The 19,432-nt window shown below is 38.0% G+C and overlaps 2 protein-coding genes and 1 long non-coding RNA gene across 3 annotated transcripts; all 3 read right to left on the bottom strand.

The window, feature by feature from the left end:
• Positions 1–2,759: 2,759 nt before the first annotated feature.
• On the bottom strand, positions 2,760–5,389 carry LOC134194544 (fibrillin-1-like). The gene is made up of 6 exons (XM_062663486.1): positions 5,053–5,389; positions 4,530–4,832; positions 4,032–4,334; positions 3,556–3,819; positions 3,321–3,500; positions 2,760–3,248 (listed from the first exon to the last, which is right to left on the bottom strand). Exons 1-6 carry the CDS (start codon positions 5,387–5,389, stop codon positions 2,965–2,967), a joined length of 1,671 nt encoding a protein of 556 aa, XP_062519470.1. The 3' UTR covers positions 2,760–2,964.
• Positions 5,390–6,149: 760 nt separating this feature from the next.
• On the bottom strand, positions 6,150–8,155 carry LOC134194543 (adhesion G protein-coupled receptor E2-like). The gene is made up of 7 exons (XM_062663485.1): positions 8,086–8,155; positions 7,528–7,722; positions 7,174–7,252; positions 6,957–7,123; positions 6,515–6,826; positions 6,214–6,294; positions 6,150–6,157 (listed from the first exon to the last, which is right to left on the bottom strand). The coding sequence occupies exons 1-7, from the start codon at positions 8,153–8,155 to the stop codon at positions 6,150–6,152; spliced, it is 912 nt and encodes a 303-aa protein (XP_062519469.1).
• A 1,439-nt stretch (positions 8,156–9,594) lies between these two features.
• On the bottom strand, positions 9,595–10,727 carry LOC134194488 (uncharacterized). Its single transcript, XR_009972222.1, has 4 exons — positions 10,698–10,727; positions 10,564–10,633; positions 10,449–10,501; positions 9,595–9,624 (listed from the first exon to the last, which is right to left on the bottom strand). It is a non-coding gene; the product is annotated as an uncharacterized LOC134194488 (long non-coding RNA).
• Positions 10,728–19,432: the final 8,705 nt, after the last annotated feature.

Here is a 19,432-nt window from a genome sequence, read left to right as displayed (position 1 = left end):
TTCGTTCGGTTAATATGTTCTCGTCTTCTACCAACTACGCCACTTCTGGAGGAGTCAGCGCCCAATATTAATTATTCGTTGCCTGACTTTAGTGCTTTTCCTGGAGAGTCTGCTGCTAAGGATCATATTCGAAGTCTTGTGCCTGACTCGCTTGACACCATTGATCTTACCTCGAGTAGTCAACGTGACCTACAACGTCTCCTGGACACCAAGCTTTCAACAACCATATGGCCATCTTAGAGAAAGCAAGTTTGAGAGATCGTGCTGGACTAAACACGATATCTGCTCCTCACGCTGGAGCATGAGTAAGGGCAATACCCAACCCCAATCTCAGCCTTGCCATGCCCCAGAGGGAGTTCATAATCGCTGTTCGCACATGGTTGGGGATACCTTTCTTCCCACCTCCTCCAAGCTCAAAGCGTTGTTCTTGTGGACAGATTTTAGACAGTTTTGGGGACCATCTACTGGGTTGCGGAGAGGGAAACTGGAGAAATAGACGACACAACGCTCTTGCTGACGTAGTATTCGAAGCACTATTATCTAATAATGCCAATTGTCGTCGTGAACAACGGCTTTGTGGTGACTCGAATGCAAGACCAAGAGATGTATACCATTCAGATTTTGAGAGAGGGCAACCGACTTACTTCGACATCACAGTAAGAAATTCTCTCTCCAACCAACATATATGGTAAAGGCAGCTTGTCAAGCAGGGGTTGCGGCAGAAGCTGGAGAAAGAGAGAAAGACAGCTCATATAAAGACATTGTTAGTGAGAATGGAGGTGTGTTTTATTCACTAGTTGTTAAAGTCTGGGCTTGTGGTTGCTGTCTAGTCTCCAGATTTTAAAATCAATCTGCAGAAGAACAACATTACACAGTCACCTCACAATAAGCCAGGCCACGTCCTATTTCCGCCAACGGCTTTCTTTTAAACTCTGGTTGTATAATGCGAAGATAATTGGAGAGAGAGACTGTCTGTAGATTGCTTTGATGACGTTCTAGACTTTTTGTAGAGTGGGGAGTTTGGGTTGGTTTTGGGTTAGTTTTTAAAAATATCTGCGCCTTCCCAGGTCTCGCCAATAGCTACGCCCCTGTTCTATTGGATAGCGACGAGTGACGATGCTAATATGTAAATTGCGTAGAAATTAAAATTTAATTAATCTGATTTTGTTAATACTGTTTCACTCGGTCACTGCAGTGGCATAGCTAAGTGGGACTTTTTGAGGTTCTGTACCCCAAAGTTTATATGCGTTGTTGGTCATCTTTTTAATTTTTGTTTAGTCTAATAAAGTGAATTAATCAAAAATTATTCAGTAATGAAATGATACTTAGAACTAAAACTGTAATGTGCATCCTTTCTGTTGTGACTTTACCTCAAGACAATACTTATGTTTAGCCTGCTCTAAAAACTAAACTTTTCAATATAGAGAAGTAATTGTACATTTTGCTTCCGAGGCTGCTGTTAGAATTTTGGGTTATACAAACGAGTTCCTACATACTGTTTGGCACCTGATTGTGGTACCTAATTTTTTCACTGTTTTAATTAAAAGTGTCATATTTTCAGAAGTAGCAAGACGCGCCTATAAGATTACATGAAATTCGGAAGAAATGGGTGTGTTCACGTATATACTGTATAAGCTTTCTAAGTATATATAGTAGGTACAGACCATTGCTAAATTGAAAGCTTCCCACTGCACGTGACCAAACCGGAAGTTTCCCAAATCAATTTACCCATTAAAACCTATAATCAGTGTTTTACAAATAGGCTATATTATATAGTAACTATAGCGACAAATGTTGTTTGAGAAGTTGGAAATTTACGAAGCAAATGCAAGCGGAGTTTGCGTGGGCGTCTTTGCAGAATGACCTCTTTGAGACTGTTTTGGCGTATACAAAAGCTGTGGGTTGTTTCTTAGATGTCATCTCATTTCTCTAATACTTCGTGCTTCTTGCTCTTGCTTTCCGGATTGATTCAACTCGTCGGGGAACACTCTCTACTAGTGCACGCAGTCTCTCTAGGGAAGTTTCACGCCACACTGCCTGCACTGCCACCCTCCGTTCTGTCTAATAACTAGGGTGACGGGCGTTTGCTGCTACCTTCTGCAGTTACCAAATTTGCAATAAACTGCATTCTAAAATATTTCTCCAAAAGCTATTATAATAATTTTTTGGTCATTTAAACTTTTGGTATAGTCACATGTTGGAAGTGGGTTTTAATTTTGCGATGGTCAGTACATATGATAATGCATATATTTATGTAGGTATGTACTCCAAATACATGTAAGAGTTAGGAAAGAATCGTCGATTTCTTAGTCATAATTGCCGTTGTTTGTAACAGCTAGAAACCTAATAAACACGCATCCATCACGTTTAAGTTAAATTAGAAATTGACTCTGAAACCTTCAATTAATTTCTTTTGTAAGATTAGACGGCTGTGAATGAATGTTTGTTTACAAAAACGCGCAAATGGCATAAATTGCAAAAACTTCAATTATACGACAAACAAGTTAAGGAATGAAATAAATTGTTGAAAATATTTGTATACATTAATTAGAAACGCGTCCTCGTGTGACTAGAATAATACCATACGTTATTGAAGTCTATAACTTACACAGACAACAAGTAATCACGCTAAGTTGAAAGGCTGAAGAGATAAACGACATTTCGCTTTGTACTATACTTTAGTACAACAACTCTAGAAACGTAAACGTTCTTTTCCACAAATTTTGATTGAAACTTGTAGACAGACACAGTAATGTGATTTGAGCATCGTGTTTAACAAATTTCACTCCAAGACAGAAACAGTACAAATAATCGAGAACAGCAGTACGAAAGCAACATCGCAAAGAAATAGACACGTGACATAAGACAACAGAGCAAGCATCCATACGCCCATCGTTACAGAAGATGGAACTGTACTACAAACCAGTCAGCATATTACAGACAACATATAGCAAAAAAAGCTGTTTAGCCTTGAGTCTGTTGACGACGAAATTCTTTTTCTTTGTCTGCAAGCAAGTCTTGATAATCATTGGTGATCTCGTTAATAACTTGGAACTTTTTGAGTGAAGTAAATATTTGGAATGTTACCCAGTGTTTCAATTGGCTATGATATGGCAAACGAATGTTGGCCACTTTAGTGTTCCCGTTGTATAGCTCTACAGTTCCATTTCCTTTGCGAAAATCATAATTCGGAACTGCATATGAATCAACATAATGACCGTATGCGCCAGGCTCAACTCCATTGGTAACTACAAAATAAAATTATATAATGTCTTCGTTTGTTATCCAGATAGATATATCGATTATAATGCAGTGCATACTTGTTATAGTTTCATGGCCGTATTTCTTCTTGCTATCGGTATCCAAAGTGATCATTCCAGATTTAGATATTACTGTCATGTTGTTGTAACTGACGTGAGGACTATCAGGGTCTGGGAGTACCAAGTAGGCATCGAGATCACTTGGTTCTTCACCCCACGAAACTACGATCTTCCAAGTATCTAAGTAGATAATGACGTCACATAACACGATTGGCAATTAATTAATTCTGTCTACCTGATTCCAACAGTGCAGTGAGAATAATGTCGGCAACTGTGCCTTTCTCAATATTGCCAGTTACTTTAAGTCTTTTTGAGTTAGACACATAGCTATCTGCAGATGCATTCAATACGTAATTATGAGCAGGAACGTTGGAAAACCGGAAAACGCCTTCGCTGTTTGAGGTTGCTGATCTCTGTCCAAGAAAAACGACTGCTCCACTAATGAAGTTCTTAGTAGAGGCATCTCTTACTCGTCCCTCAACAGTATAAACAACACCGCCTGCAAGCAAAGAAATATACTTACAATATTGATAGGTTGATAATGACATTCATTTATTTAATTACATAAATTAAATTAACCTAATAAATCATATTAAAATTCAAGTATACATTTAACAAAATTGAGGTCATCTATTAAATTGTTTAAGGTATTTAACATTGACTCCATCGACAAAGTTGCCATTTTGTTAATTAATTAATGTCAACACTGACCTACGCACGATGGAGGTCCCTTTTCCCATTCTCCGGCGATACATGTGATGTTCCTTGGGCCAGATAAGTTGTATTCAGGTGAGCAAGCAAACTCAAAAGTAGTTTTACATGGAACTTCCCTTCTTCCTACTATCTCAACATGATCGGGAAGTACGAGTTTAGGGCACTTAGCCAATTGACAAGAATCTCCATCCGGATGGTAACATGGAGCTCTGCACTTGCATTTGTAGCTGCCATCAGTATTGACGCAGTAACTGGAAGTGGGATCACATGGATATGGACGATCATGGCATTCGTTGATGTCTGCAAAGAAAAGTGCAAATCATAGCGGTTGTATATAATATTTACAAATCTTTATTTTAATTATAATAATTACATATTTTTCAAGCATATTATATTCTAATGCATTCAAAAAATAAACTTAATGCTGACTATTGTATGATGTAGGATAATTAACATTTATTCATTGACTAAATCGTTTTATTTTCCAACACTGACCTACGCATGATGGAGGTGCATCGCTCCAATTTCCTGCGAAACACGTGATGTTGTTTGGGCCGGATAACCTGTATCCAGATGAGCACTCAAAATTATAAGTAGTTCTACATGGAGCTTCCTTTCCTCCTACTATCTCAACATGATCGGGAAGTACGAGTTCAGGGCACCTAGCCAATTGACAAGAATCTCCATTCGAATGGTAACATGGAGCTCTGCACTTGCATTTGTAGCTGCCATCAGTATTGACGCAGTAACTGGAAGTGGGATCACATGGATATGGACGATCATGGCATTCGTTGATGTCTGCAAAGAAAAGTGCAAATCATAGCGGTTGTTTATAATAATTACAAATTTCTATTTTGATTATAATAATTACATATTTCATTTTTCAAGCATATTATATTCTAATGCATTTTAAAAAGAATTAATGTTAATTATTATGATGTAAGATAATTGACATTGATTCATTGACTAAATCGTTCTATGTTATTAGACAATCTGTCATTAGGAAGCAACCACTAACCTAAACATGATGGAAGCGCGTCGCTCCAATTTCCCGTATTTTTACATGTGATTTCGCTTGGTCCAGAAAGGTTGTAACCAGGTAAGCACTCGAACCTGACAGTAGTGTTACAAGCTGTGTGCCCTCCTTCGTTTCCACCATATTTTAGTCTGGCATGGGCAGGAGGTGGGAAACTAGGGCACTGAATTACTTCACAAGAATCTCCATTCCAAGAGTAACATGGATCGCACAAGCATTTGTAGCTGCCATTAGTATTGACACAGTGACTATCTCGGTCACAGACATGTGACTTTTCACGGCATTCGTCAATGTCTGCATAACACAACATAAACGGCATTAAGTAATTTTTAATTTTCAATTACCAAAATGTTTAAAGTCAAATCAATCGTACTGATTGACTTGAATAGAATAAGAAGCGCATTTCAATATGCAAATACTAACCTACGCATGATGGAGGTGCCTCGCTCCAATTTCCTGCGAAACACGTGATGTTGCTTGGGCCAGATAACCTGTATCCAAGCGAGCACGAAAACTCAAAAGTAGTTTTACATGGAGCTTCCTTTCCTCCTACTATCTCAACATGATCGGGAAGTACGAGTTCAGGGCACCTAGCCAATTGACAAGAATCTCCATTCGAATGGTAACATGGAGCTCTGCACTTGCATTTGTAGCTGCCATCAGTATTGACGCAGTAACTGGAAGTGGGATCACATGGATATGGACGATCATGGCATTCGTTGATGTCTGCAAAGAAAAGTGCAAATCATAGCGGTTGTATATAATAATTACAAATTTCTATTTTAATTATAATAATTACATATTTTTCAACCATATTATATTCTAATGCATTCAAAAAATAAACTTAATGCTGATTATTGTATGATGTAAGATAATTAACATTGATTCATTGACTAAATCGTTTTATTTTCCAACACTGACCAACGCATGATGGAGGTGCATCGCTCCAATTTCCTGCGAAACACGTGATGTTGTTTGGGCCAGATAACCTGTATCCAGATGAGCACGCAAACTCATAAGTAGTTCTACATGGAACTCCCTTTCCTCCTACTATCTGAACATGATTGGGAAGTACGAGTTCAGGGCACTTAGCCAATTGACAAGAATCTCCATTCGAATAGTAACATGGAGTTCTGCACTTGCATTTGTAGCTGCCATCAGTATTGACGCAGTAACTGGAAGTGGGATCACATGGATATGGACGATCATGGCATTCGTTGATGTCTGCAAAGAAAAGTGCAAATCATAGCGGTTGTTTATAATAATTACAAATTTCTATGTTGATTATAATAATTACATATTTTATTTTTCAAGCATATTATATTCTAATGCATTTTAAAAAGAATTAATGTTAATTATTATGATGTAAGATAATTGACATTGATTCATTGACTAAATCGTTCTATGTTATTAGACAATCTGTCATTAGGAAGCAACCACTAACCTAAACATGATGGAAGCGCGTCGCTCCAATTTCCCGTATTTTTACATGTGATTTCGCTTGGTCCAGAAAGGTTGTAACCAGGTAAGCACTCGAACCTGACAGTAGTGTTACAAGCTGTGTGCCCTCCTTCGTTTCCACCATATTTTAGTCTGGCATGGGCAGGAGGTGGGAAACTAGGGCACTGAATTACTTCACAAGAATCTCCATTCCAAGAGTAACATGGATCGCACAAGCATTTGTAGCTGCCATTAGTATTGACACAGTGACTATCTCGGTCACAGACATGTGACTTTTTACGGCATTCGTCAATGTCTGCATAACACAACATAAACGGCATTAAGTAATTTTTAATTTTCAATTACCAAAATGTTTAAAATCATATCAATCGTACTGATTGACTTGAATAGAATAAGAAGCGCCATTTCAATATGCAAATACTAACCTACGCATGATGGAGGTGCATCGCTCCAATTTCCTGCGAAACACGTGATGTTGCTTGGGCCAGATAACCTGTATCCAAGCGAGCACGAAAACTCATAAGTAGTTTTACATGGAACTTCCTTTCCTCCTACTATCTCAACATGATCGGGAAGTACGAGTCCAGGGCACCTAGCCAATTGACAAAATCTCCATTCCAATGGTAACACGGAGCTCTGCACTTGCATTTGTAGCTGCCATCAGTATTGACGCAGTAACTGGAAGTGGGATCACATGGACGATCATGGCATTCGTTGATGTCTGCAAAGAAAAGTGCAAATCATAGCGGTTGTATATAATAATTACATATTTTTCAAGCATATTATATTCTAATGCATTTAAAAAATAAAATTAATGCTGATTATTGTATGATGTAAGATAATTAACATTGATTCATTGACTAAATCGTTTTATTTTCCAACACTGACCAACGCATGATGGAGGTGCATCGCTCCAATTTCCTGCGAAACACGTGATGTTGTTTGGGCCGGATAACCTGTATCCAGATGAGCACGAAAACTCAAAAGTAGTTTTACATGGAACTTCCTTTCCTCCTACTATCTCAACATGATAGGGAAGTACGAGATCAGGGCACTTAGCCAATTGACAAGAATCTCCATTCGAATGGTAACATGGAGCCCTGCACTTGCATTTGTAGCTGCCATCAGTATTGACGCAAAAACTGGAAGTGGGATCACATGGATATGGACGATCATGGCATTCGTTGATGTCTGCAAAGAAAAGTGCAAAATCATAGCGGTTGTATATAATAATTACAATTTTCTATTTTAATTATAATAATTACATATTATTCAAGCATATTATATTCTAATGCATTCAAAAAATAAACTTAATGCTGATTATTGTATGATGTAGGATAATTAACATTGATTCATTGACTAAATCGTTTTATTTTCCAACACTGACCTACGCATGATGGAGGTGCATCGCTCCAATTTCCTGCGAAACACGTGATGTTGTTTGGGCCAGATAACCTGTATCCAGATGAGCACGCAAAATTATAAGTAGTTCTACATGGAACTCCCTTTCCTCCTACTATCTCAACATGATCGGGAAGTACGAGTTTACGGCACTTAGCCAATTGACAAGAATCTCCATTCGAATAGTAACATGGAGTTCTGCACTTGCATTTGTAGCTGCCATCAGTATTGACGCAGTAACTGGAAGTGGGATTACATGGATATGGACGATCATGGCATTCGTTGATGTCTGCAAAGAAAAGTGCAAATCATAGCGGTTGTTTATAATAATTACAAATTTCTATTTTGATTATAATAATTACATATTTTATTTTTCAAGCATATTATATTCTAATGCATTTTAAAAAGAATTAATGTTAATTATTATGATGTAAGATAATTAACATTGATTCATTGATTAAATCGTTTCATTTTATTAGACAGGCTGTCATTGTACTTTACAAATACCTTACCAGTACATTTTGCAGGTTGACCGCTCCAGGTACCGTTGGTATGGCACGTACGGGAAATTGACCCGGACAGACTGTATCCGGTATAGCAGCCAAATTTGACGACATCTCCTGGAGAGTGTCCATCGCCAACTTTGAAACCATGAGTGGGAGCTTCCAGAAGACTGCACGGCTTATCTACAAATGGAAAATACAACTAGAACTCATTCTGCTAAAGATACTTAGACAAAAGGCTTACAGCATTCGGCCACAATCACAGAGTGGAATTTTTTGTTGCATTGTTGGCATTGAATTTGATATGATCGAATTGCGGAGCAAGAGTCTGTCCTATTTCCACAATGCAAACAACCCATCAGGACACATTTCTTGTACGCCAAACCGGGGGCGGTATAAGGGTGACATTCCGCAAATGGGCCCTTTGGATCAATAATGACATGACAAAACCGTTCAACATTTGCTCTGTGTTCTGGAAATTCACAATAGGAGACGTCAATGGGATCGCGACAGTCTTCATTACGGCGCAATATCAGTCTTTCTCTGCCTACGGCAGCCCATTGGAGTCCAAATTTGTGGACGTTGGAGATAGAAATAGCTGATGTGGAATCATTCACGCTGCTGATGCTCAACGACTCTTTACTCGGTATCATAAGATCGTCGTCTGGGTTGCCATTGAAGTTACCGCACAGTCCGCACGTTTTGTTCTCGAACGACGGCGGAACAGAAACGACAATTTTGGTTTGTCCTACCAAAACTATTTTTACGCCTGTAGCTGCCAAAAAGATCTCAACTCGGTCTTGGAATGCGTCAGTAGACAGCAGCACACGTGAACCGTCAGCTGTGTAAGTAGTCGATGGCCAAGACAAACGTTTGCCGTTCATATAAACTTTTATTGTCGGTCGAGCAATGATTGCTTTAATCACGCCTACTCCTTGTGCACGTACTGCAACGCCACCGGCCACCGCACTCCGTACGGCACTGTGACGGAGAGGATCGTTTTCGATATGAATATCAAAGAGACCTCCAGTGCAGTCACGAGCCAAGATGTATTCACAGTATCCCTGGAATCGGTGAACAAGACAGTCAAATGTTACAAATTTCTGTTTTGATCCTAGAACTGTTGCTGATGGATTGCTGTAAACACTGCATTCGCCGTCTTTGTTTTGCAATGGGTTCCCTTGCACATCTAAAATGCATTTGATTTCTCAACTACTTCCAGTCAAGCGTTAAAGTATAGCTAATTATAATTTCAAAATTTTAGATGTGATGCATGCATAAGATAAACAGATTAATAGACTGAACTCGGAAATCAGATCAGCAACCAAAATAATCAAGAGAAATCTTCATGCATATATACTGTAATTCAATGTCACAAAGAGAACAATTACTACTTTGTATACCATCAAAATACACGGTTTATGTTTATGCATGCAGCAAAGATGATTGGTCGCAGGAATTTGAGCAAAACTCACAATGATCTTTCATAATACGCCTGCGTAATACATGTACACTTCTCAGAACTCAGATTAAACTTTATGGTTCTCGTACTGTTTTGTGCTTTCTTCCAATCGTTGAAAGCAGCAATCAACAAACAAGTTGACAAACGAGTAAGCAACAGTCAAGTTTTACTTTGCTAGAGTAAAGAGCTGCCCGCATATTTGGAGACGTGCAAATCAGTTCGTTAATGAAAATGAATTTCAATAATACAAGAAGTTACATTTGTTTAGTAAGCAGTCGTACTCAAATTTGGTAAGCTGCCTATTCTATGTACCAAAATCGTTTGCTATTATAAAAATAAATCTTTTACGTTGTGGCATGCAAGGAGCAAGAATAGAAAGTCATTCAATCAAACATATATGTAGCAACTATAACAAGTCTAGGTAAGTAACACAAGAATGAGAAACCTAAATGGAGACGGTTAAACTGATAATCAATTTGACTATAAGGTAATCAAACCGGCATCACAAACATATATACCTTTGTTAATTTCAATGATATATAAACACTAACCTAGTATGGACGAAATGAGAAGCAGAAGCAGAGTAAAGCAATCAGAGTAAATTCTATAATACAAAACATGTAATTGAAACATGTAATCGATTTAGACTTGATTGCCTCAAATCACCTCATGTCGATGGTCTAGAGAACCAATAAACCCAAATCAGATAGTTCACTTCTAATGCTTGACTAGATGCCTAGCAGAAAAGATAATTCTGCTATAGAACAAAGGTGATGAGAGAAATGATAGTAGGTACTTACTCTAGACTTGAGCAACCACTTGAATGAAGGACGACTGCAACACTGAATTTACTGCCCGTTCTCGGTCGTTAAATAGCTTTCGTATCACAGCAGCTGACTCTTGACGCCTTCGCCGCCTCCATAATTGTTTAGATATGACGTTTGCGTTTTGTTACAATCAAAATTAATTTAAAGATAAAGAGTCAATCTGCTGGAGTGTGATCAAGCTGACTCTTCTAACAAGCTGACCTTTCAAAATCCAGATAGTGTACGCCTGGCTTGTCGATTTCGTAATTTCTTTACTTGTTCTATCATACACAATTGGGCCTAAATAATAAATATACAATTAAAGTTCTACAAAATACTCGATATGTAAATATTGTCTGCAAGACTAATTAAATAGATGCTTTGGTACGATCAGTCGAGTTTGTGGGAAGAAGAAGTGGGCGTAACGTGGCTAATGTATTCCTAGCAGTAATTTGCGAACAGCAGCTGTTTTTGCGTATGAAGTAGTACCTGCTCTCATTAGAAGTTTTTCCTTAGTTAGTGTAACATACAATACAATTCAACTTGTATTGCTAAAAATATATGGTAAATTGTCTCTGAACAGTACTGAAGTAATTGTGTTTCCTTTCCAGCTGACTGCCAAGCACACGCGTGCACTGCAAGGATGAGCATAACCACAGAAGCGTCAGATGTTGCTTTTGGGCGTCCACGCTGCCAACGTGGGTGGAACGTCGCCAGTCGAAATTAGCTTGACGCGGTTGCACAAGAACACCTGCCACGTCGAATGTTCAAGGGTAATTACAGTATGAGGGTTATTGCGATTTCGCGTGCATCATTTTGCGTTTTACACACTAGTAGAGACTAACATCGTGAGACTCGAGTCAGTCTTACTACGCCCCGATTGTGATACGGGAAACGGCAGGGCCAAGGGACTGTCCCGAGTCTGACGTTATATAATTATTTCCGATTATCCTTTGTCTAATGTTATACAAGGTGAATTGTCTGGCATGTTAGATCAACTAAGGAATAATTGCATATGAGGAGCTGGAATTATTTCTTCCACAACAGCAGCTGTCCGCAAACCAGTGCTAAAGATGTTACGCCCACTTGTTTGGCAACTGACCACGAATCTGTTATTCAAGTCATCTTGCAAAAAATATCGAGCATTTTGTAAAATATAAATTTTATTTGTATAATTTATACTCATTTGTGTAAGTTGGAACAAGTAAAGAGAAGTTGCAAAAACAAGAAAATAGACGTACCGTTTGAGTCTAGCGAGAGTCAGCTTGCTGACTGTCCAGCTGACTGTTTATCTCTATCGCTTACGTGTGTACCTCCTATTCAAGTTAACGCTTTAGTGGTTTACAGATGTAAACAATAGCGTTATTATTTCGAGAAAATTACGGAGGCGGACAAATACGTCAAGAGTCAGCTGCTGTTACGAAGCTATTGAACGACCCAGAACGAGCAGTAAACTCAGTGTTGCAGTCGTCCCTATTTCAAGTGGATGCTCAGGTCAGGACTCTAGGTATACTTACAATAATTTCTGTTACCCAACCTTTCAGTTTGGCATCTAGTCAAGAAATATATAATGAAATATCATGTTTTTGCTTTGTTGGTCATCTAGATTATCAACATGAGGTGATTTCAGACAGTCGATTCATAATCGGTTACCTGTTATTGTTTAATCTTTTCTTAATGTAGAATTCACTCTGATAAGTTTACTTTGACAAGCAAAGTTCAACAACTACTCTTACTTCTCATTTCGTCCATCACTCTCAGCTGTCTGTAGGTTAGTAATATATGATTAAAATCATTTGATTACTTGCTCGTCAATTTAACAGTCTATCAGTCTTTCTCTGAGTTTTCTCGAGCTTGATTTCGTACTTCAATTCTAGTCTTCTGATACAGTTGCAAAAAAATTGTCTGCGGACAAATACGTCAAGAGTCAGCTGCTGTTACGAAGCTATTGAACGACCCAGAACGAGCAGTAAACTCAGTGTTGCAGTCGTCCCTATTTCGAGTGGATGCTCAGGTCAGGACTCTAGGTATACTTACAATAATTTCTGTTACCCAACCTTTCAGTTTGGCATCTAGTCAAGAAATATATAATAAAATATCATGTTTTTGCTTTGTTGGTCATCTAGATTATCAACATGAGGTGATTTCAGACAGTCGATTCATAATCGGTTACCTGTTATTGTTTATTCTTTTCTTAATGTAGAATTCACTCTGATAAGTTTACTTTGACAAGCAAAGTTCAACAACTACTCTTACTTCTCATTTCGTCCATCACTCTCAGCTGTCTGTAGGTTAGTAATATATGATTAAAATCATTTGATTACTTGCTCGTCAATTTAACAGTCTATCAGTCTTTCTCTGAGTTTTCTCGAGCTTGATTTCGTACTTCAATTCTAGTCTTCTGATACAGTTGCAAAAAAATTGTCTGGTCTTCCTAGATTTGTAAAAATTTCTCTGATTGAATGCCTTTAGTCTGCTTTGTATTGCAAAAAGCAGTTCTGTCAATTATTAGTTTTGCTGTTAGTTATTTAGCCATGACGTTGCTTCCTTCTCATAGTGAGCTGAAGACAACCTCTTGTTCACCGTCAGTCCGCAAACCTCCATGCTTTACTCTCAGCCACCTGTCACCGTTTCCCATCATCAACAAATTCAACCAACACAGAGCTAACTGTGACCGATTGAAGCAATTCTGTGCAAGCAAAGAACGCGTGCACTATACGAGTCGATCGTATCCTACGAACGAACACGTACATTCCTCAACAGGCAAGACTTCATCTACGTCAAAGCCGTTCAAAGACGATGAAGGTTTTTGCGACCTGGGATTTCTGTCAGCCATAAGAGAATTTCCGCGCTAATTCCACTTGATCAGCATTCTGAAGCTCACTCGTCAAAATCTGCATTGTTCTATCCAAGTATTGAAAGTCATCTGGGATTTTACGACCTACACATGCAGAAACAATTGCCTGATGGCTTCCCAAAACTCTCGAAAGCGAGGACCCTACAGAGAGCACGTATCTTCGAGATGAAAGCACAATGCACTGTTTAATGAAGCGACAGACCCAAGGCCTTACCATTGAGGAGTCGGAAAGTAGTCCTAGTGTTGAAGCAGAGGCCTAGATCACAACTGTGAAAGGTGACATAACAGCAAATGGTCAGATTGTAGATAAGATTGTAGATCAAACGATGTGGACACGTTTATAATTTGTATAAACCTATAAGAGACAGAAAGATAGCAACAAATTCATATTAACTAACGCCATAATTTTTTGTTTCATTAATTACATTGTAGATGGTCATCACAAGCTCCTCTTGTTCTTTCCCTAAATTTTCTCTTAACTCAAACGTCTTAATGTCCATGTCTGATGTTAGCGTTGTTGTTAAATATTCATATAATATATAGCTTAATAATTATAATGTGGTCCCCTAAAAGTTGTTTTATCAAATGAAACAGCTAGCACAGTGGTTTTATGTCAACGTCTTGTTTTGCTTAGATGAATGTGGGAAGGGTTTACAGTGTGGAAAATAGGGAATTATTTTGGCTCGAACAGACTGAGCCTTGGTAGGACATTCTTGCATGGTGTTACACGTATAATTAAGTGCCTCATCTCTACTGCATCCATTTTGCATGTAATTTTGGATAACCAACTTTCAAGGGAGAATGAAAGGTAGCTGAGGTTTTCTCTTGATAAATCATGCTAGCAGGTACCTAAGTTTATGAAATTAGAACTTTCACTTTTGGAAAGGCCATCACATGTTAAGAGACAAGGTTTATACTATCATTTATGCGTACCGATGGATGTTTGTTCAAACATGTCCCAAAACTGGTGCAGTATTTGGTTTGACAAGAAGCACATTTGGTGGGACATTGTCCTATATCCTACCGTTCTTTTACCCTTTTTACAGTTTGAAGCTTCAAGCTTTGCTGTTGACCATATGATCGATAAACATCATCCTTCCAGTTCTTTTTTAGTACAACTCAATTCAAATGTCTCATTGCCCTTCAGATGAGGACAACGAGGAAGGCTGCCGGTCTGTTGTATACAGCATAATTTTGATGATTACATCAATGAAGACAACCTAGGCAGTAATCGAAACAGTCAAATATTAGATCTAAGTACCGAGAGGGACACTGCACCCTATTTCTGTGTGATGATAAATGCCAGGTAGGGACTGCATATGACAGACTAGACACCGGCACTGGTTCATTTTCATGTGATGAACCCAGTCTTGCTGCAACATAAAGGAGCAGCTCAGTTTTAATAATATTATTTAATTGTTCAAGCTTGTAAAGACCTAATGCAGCTTATTTCGGCTCACCTTCCATTGGGTCACCATGCTATGACCTCATTGTACTGCCTGAAAGCACATTGTAATAAAAACTGTCCTCCTATGAAAGCAATTGGAATATGAGCAATTGTATGTCTCAGCTGTGAATACTTAATTCCAAACAGTGCAGACCAATGTAGCAGGGAACAATGTCAAGAAGCAATTAACTGCAAAACCATATGAGCTTTGTTTTTTGATTTGAAAGATGGTTTAGCTCAACTGTTTAAAGGTTTGAGTTCACCAAGAGCGTTTAATTTTTTTATTTTTGAGACAGTGACTTTTGTTTGAAACATTCTGCTAATTTTTAGAAAAGAAATAATGCTAATATTTCTGATATAACAAAGAGGCAAAAGATACAGGAATATGACTACTGGATTATTATCGAAATGGAATATCACACTGACTTTGAACACGGATGGTGTCTGTTTTTAGAACTTCAGGAACGGTCTCTTTGGCCTGTGTATCTTACAATTAATGAGCTACTTCCTGAATGCATGTAGGCAATGAACTTAAGTGCTAATTTTTCTACTTATGATGCCATGTTATAGATTTTCACTCAAGTATCTCATGTCTGTGCTCTTTAGTTTCATTCATCGAAACCGCCTATACAAGCATTTCTACAACCTCTGATGAGTCAGCTAAAGGAACTGTCCACAAATAGTTACATTTCATGTCTTGCTATTTAAACTTTTTAAATTCATTGTTCACCTTCATCGATATTGGCCAATTAAGCACGATGCTATTGCCAGAACCCATGCCAGTGTTGTTAGTGATGTGACGGAGGCTGTAGATCTACGACATCCAGTACGATTGACATTATCTATTAACAATATGCATGTATTTTACAGTTAATTTTTTTGCTGCAGGTCAAGGGAATGCTGAATGTAGTACCTCCACTCTTAGCATTACCCGGATTTGACTTAGTGGAGAGAACAGCTATTGACTGGATGCACGTAGTTTGCTCGAGTATTACTCGATCACTGCTTGACAGGTGGCTGACATTTTTCGATGAAATCTACTTTATTGGTAATAAGGCAAATACCTACATTATGTGTATACCTACTGTAAACTGTGCCATGTAAGAGTCTCAATTTCGTGCAGATAACTTTCCTCGATAAGCGTCTCCTTTCAATTAAAGCACCTGACCACGCTTTTTAGTCAAACTCCACATACGCTGAAAGACTTTTCCACAGGGAAGGGTATTGTTAGTATTCAGACATTTTATTGTTTGTCTTCAACAGTAAGATATTATGTTTGTACCTAGTGAATATAGATTATGGCGGTTTTACTGGTCTCTTCCAGTGCTTATGATTCTGCCAAGAGAGTACTATATCTATTACAGCTTACTTGTTGTTGAATGTCGTCTCCTTTAGGGAATAAAGATGTCTTCCAATGATATTGATAGAGCACGACAACTTTTGTTGAAGTTTTATGAAAGGCATGAACTGCTCTATGGTATGTACTATTCTGTTGAAATACCTTTGCACATCCATTCAAAGTAAAGGAACTCAGTTTGAATGCATGTTTGTCTGTGCTCTAAGTTTTTCGTAGATGTTGCATGCACTGTGAAACTTTACAGGTTTTTGCCACACCATTTCAGCGAGGCATGCCACCTTGTTTGCCCAGTATCTATTTCAATGCTACTGCCGCTGTCTATTCTTTGATTAGATTAGACTGCAAAATGTTTGCAATATCTCTGTTGTCTTTTAGACTTTTGGCATGGTTTTAATAATAGACACAGCCAGTTTTGTCTATTGGATTATCTACCAGATGCTTTTAATGGAAGGCAATGAATATGGGAATAGTTATTCCTACCAAAAGACATTCAATCTATAAATATGTGTAGCAATAGACTAATGGAAGCCTTCTGTAGCTCATTAAGTAACTAAACTATTTATCTTATTTTATTGTGTAACATGGTTACTATATACTATGTAGCTGCTCTTACTGGCAGCACACCTGCCACGTTTTGTCATTAGATAATCACATATAATCGTCGACTTGTGGAGACTAGACTAGAGTATTCAATTTACCTATTTACACCATCTGCTGATATATGAATACTGTTAATCTCATTTGATTATAATGTGTTATTCATCAATTTGATAGCATTTTGGCATTACAAAAATAAAGTATTTATTCAAATATTCTTGGACTATTATGTGGTATTTTTCTATCAATTTGTTATGGGATCACAATGGCCAAATTAGGTGTTTGTATTGAGCATGAGAGATCATAGCAAGAACTGTTTACTAACACAGGTGATTTAGTACAAGGGAAATGAGCAGAACCTAGCTTGCATGTTATTACTGTTGTGGCAGTAACTTTATGCAGTGGGTAACTCAAAACTGTTATATATGTACAAGGCATTTTAGTTGCTGGTATTCAACAAACTATAAAACAAGAAAAACCATATATATTCTTGCCAATTATATAAGTCTTCTTCATTTAATTTTTTGTTGACTAAGACGTTATTTGGAGAAATATAGTATGTGTTGTATCTAATACCAGCCTTTACACTAGACGATTTGACTCGTGCCAAATTGGCTCGAGCCTGGCTCGTGCTAATTTGGCATGATTTGTGGCTTGTTTAGACTATCCGGGCTAACTGGGTGTGGTGGTGCGTTTGGCATGCTTTGTGCAAGCGCATGACCAAGACGTTACTGTTTTTGCTTCTAATCTTATTTTGTTAATTCCGGCGCAAAACCTTTCTAAAGATTCTTTGCCATATGTTCATCAAAGTCTTCAAGGTTGCGAATACGGGACGAGAAATTTGGGAATACGCAGAGGGAAGTATGCTATATGTATTGTTGCCCAGTAACACAAAAATATGTAACACGTGGTTAGGTTTAGCTCGAGCATGGCCCTATGGTTTAGCTCGGACTAAGTTAGCACGTCCTAAATACACTTAGCTCGAGCCAACATCGTTTACATGGGGCCAAATTTGCACGGGCCAGTTTGGCTTGAGTCAAATCATCTAGCGTAAAGTTGGTATAAGATAACTAACGAATTAATGAATGAATAAAAGTCTATTTATATAAGTATATGTTGTGTATAATCAATTTGAAAATCTTGAAAGAAGGTGCTAAAAATTTTGTTAGAACATGTTCTACAATGGTGTACTATTAGATTGCAGTTTCTACTGTAGGTGCCCTGGAAACACACCTGGTACAATAACTGAAGTCTGTGTATTTTTGTGATTACTTATGCATAGTGAAAGTAATGATATCCAAACAGTTTGTAATGCGTGCTAACTTTGCTTGGCTGTCTTAGTATCATATGTATCAAACAATGTATGCGTATATAGGTACAATATCTTGCACTAGGAAGATGCATATTTGCAGCATCTTTCAGAGTTTGTGGAGAGATCTGGACCATTTTGGGCCTATTCTTGTTTCTTTTTTGAAAATTGAAATGGAGTACTAAGAAAATTGTGCATGAGACAAGATTTGTGTCTAATTAGGTGAGAATTATTGATATTTGAAGACAACTATTTGGAATTGCTAATAATATCATAATATTTGTTGTAGTGCAAAGATTGCAACTGCAGCATCATTGGTGCAGTCGATTCCACAATTGTTTCCTTCTGTAGAAGAAGATGTGAATTCACCTAAAGCTGTAGCACTGATTAAAAAATAGGGCATTTTCAGTACAGTCACTTCATTGGCCTTTAAGCAGTTGACATCCACAATCTTTATTGTTTTTTGGTTTCTTTAGCACTGCAGAAAATGTTACAGTACTTTCGTGGTCATCCAAAAAGGAGCGTTTATTGATGACAAGTACATCGTTGCTATCAAAAAGCTACTTCAAAGTAACAGAAGTCATGTCAATATACATAGAAAGCTATAAGTGAATGGTATTATGGTGCACAGTCGAGCTAACCAGAAGTCTAAAAGAAATTCATATACCGTCGAGTTTCACGATGAAGAGACAGTTTCGTTTGGGCTATGTTGAACTATTCATTGCTAATAGGACCAAATAGTATGTAGTCATTCAAAAGTTTGCACTAAAAGAAAGGCCAAGATATGTGCCTCAAGTAAACAGATATTGTTTCTACATTTGGAGACTTACAGGACCGTTTGGGTGAACACTGTATTCCTGTTTCTGAAACTGATAATCCAGTAGCAGATTCAGTAGACAGCATTATTGCTCAAGTAGTTTGCATAGAGATGCATACTTCTTTGTATTTGGCACCTATACCAATACAGTTGAATGTGATTAGAATGATATGGATTTTCATCTAATAGTATAAAATATATGTGAAATAGTTGACAGCACATTAATGGGTTGTGTTGTCACACACTCTCACACACACACACACACACACACACACACACACACACACCACCACCACCACCACCACCACCACCACCACCACCACCACCACCACCACGTAGGGGGGT

Source organism: Corticium candelabrum, chromosome 19 (genome assembly GCF_963422355.1).
Source record: "Corticium candelabrum chromosome 19, ooCorCand1.1, whole genome shotgun sequence".
Classification (NCBI taxonomy): domain Eukaryota; kingdom Metazoa; phylum Porifera; class Homoscleromorpha; order Homosclerophorida; family Plakinidae; genus Corticium; species Corticium candelabrum.
This window is presented reverse-complemented; position numbering and strand designations above follow the sequence as displayed.

Bases quoted from the DNA above. Each gene is read 5' to 3' on its own strand.
- LOC134194544 (XM_062663486.1), bottom strand. From the start codon at position 5,389: ATGCCGTTTATGTTGTGTTATGCAGACATTGACGAATGCCGTGAAAAG. The intron at 3,820-4,031 runs GTCAGTGTTGAC...CTTTGCTTGCAG, and splicing joins GGGACCTCCATCGTGCGTAG to GCGGTGTTGTTTATACTGTT. The intron at 3,501-3,555 runs GTAGACAGAATT...TTATCTACTTAG, and splicing joins CACTGCACTGTTGGAATCAG to ATACTTGGAAGATCGTAGTT.
- LOC134194543 (XM_062663485.1), bottom strand. From the start codon at position 8,155: ATGGCAGCTACAAATGCAAGTGCAGAACTCCATGTTACTATTCGAATG. The intron at 7,723-8,085 runs GTGCCGTAAACT...TTTTCTTTGCAG, and splicing joins GATTCTTGTCAATTGGCTAA to ACATCAACGAATGCCATGAT. The intron at 7,253-7,527 runs GTAAAACTACTT...TTTTCTTTGCAG, and splicing joins AGGAGGAAAGGAAGTTCCAT to ACATCAACGAATGCCATGAT.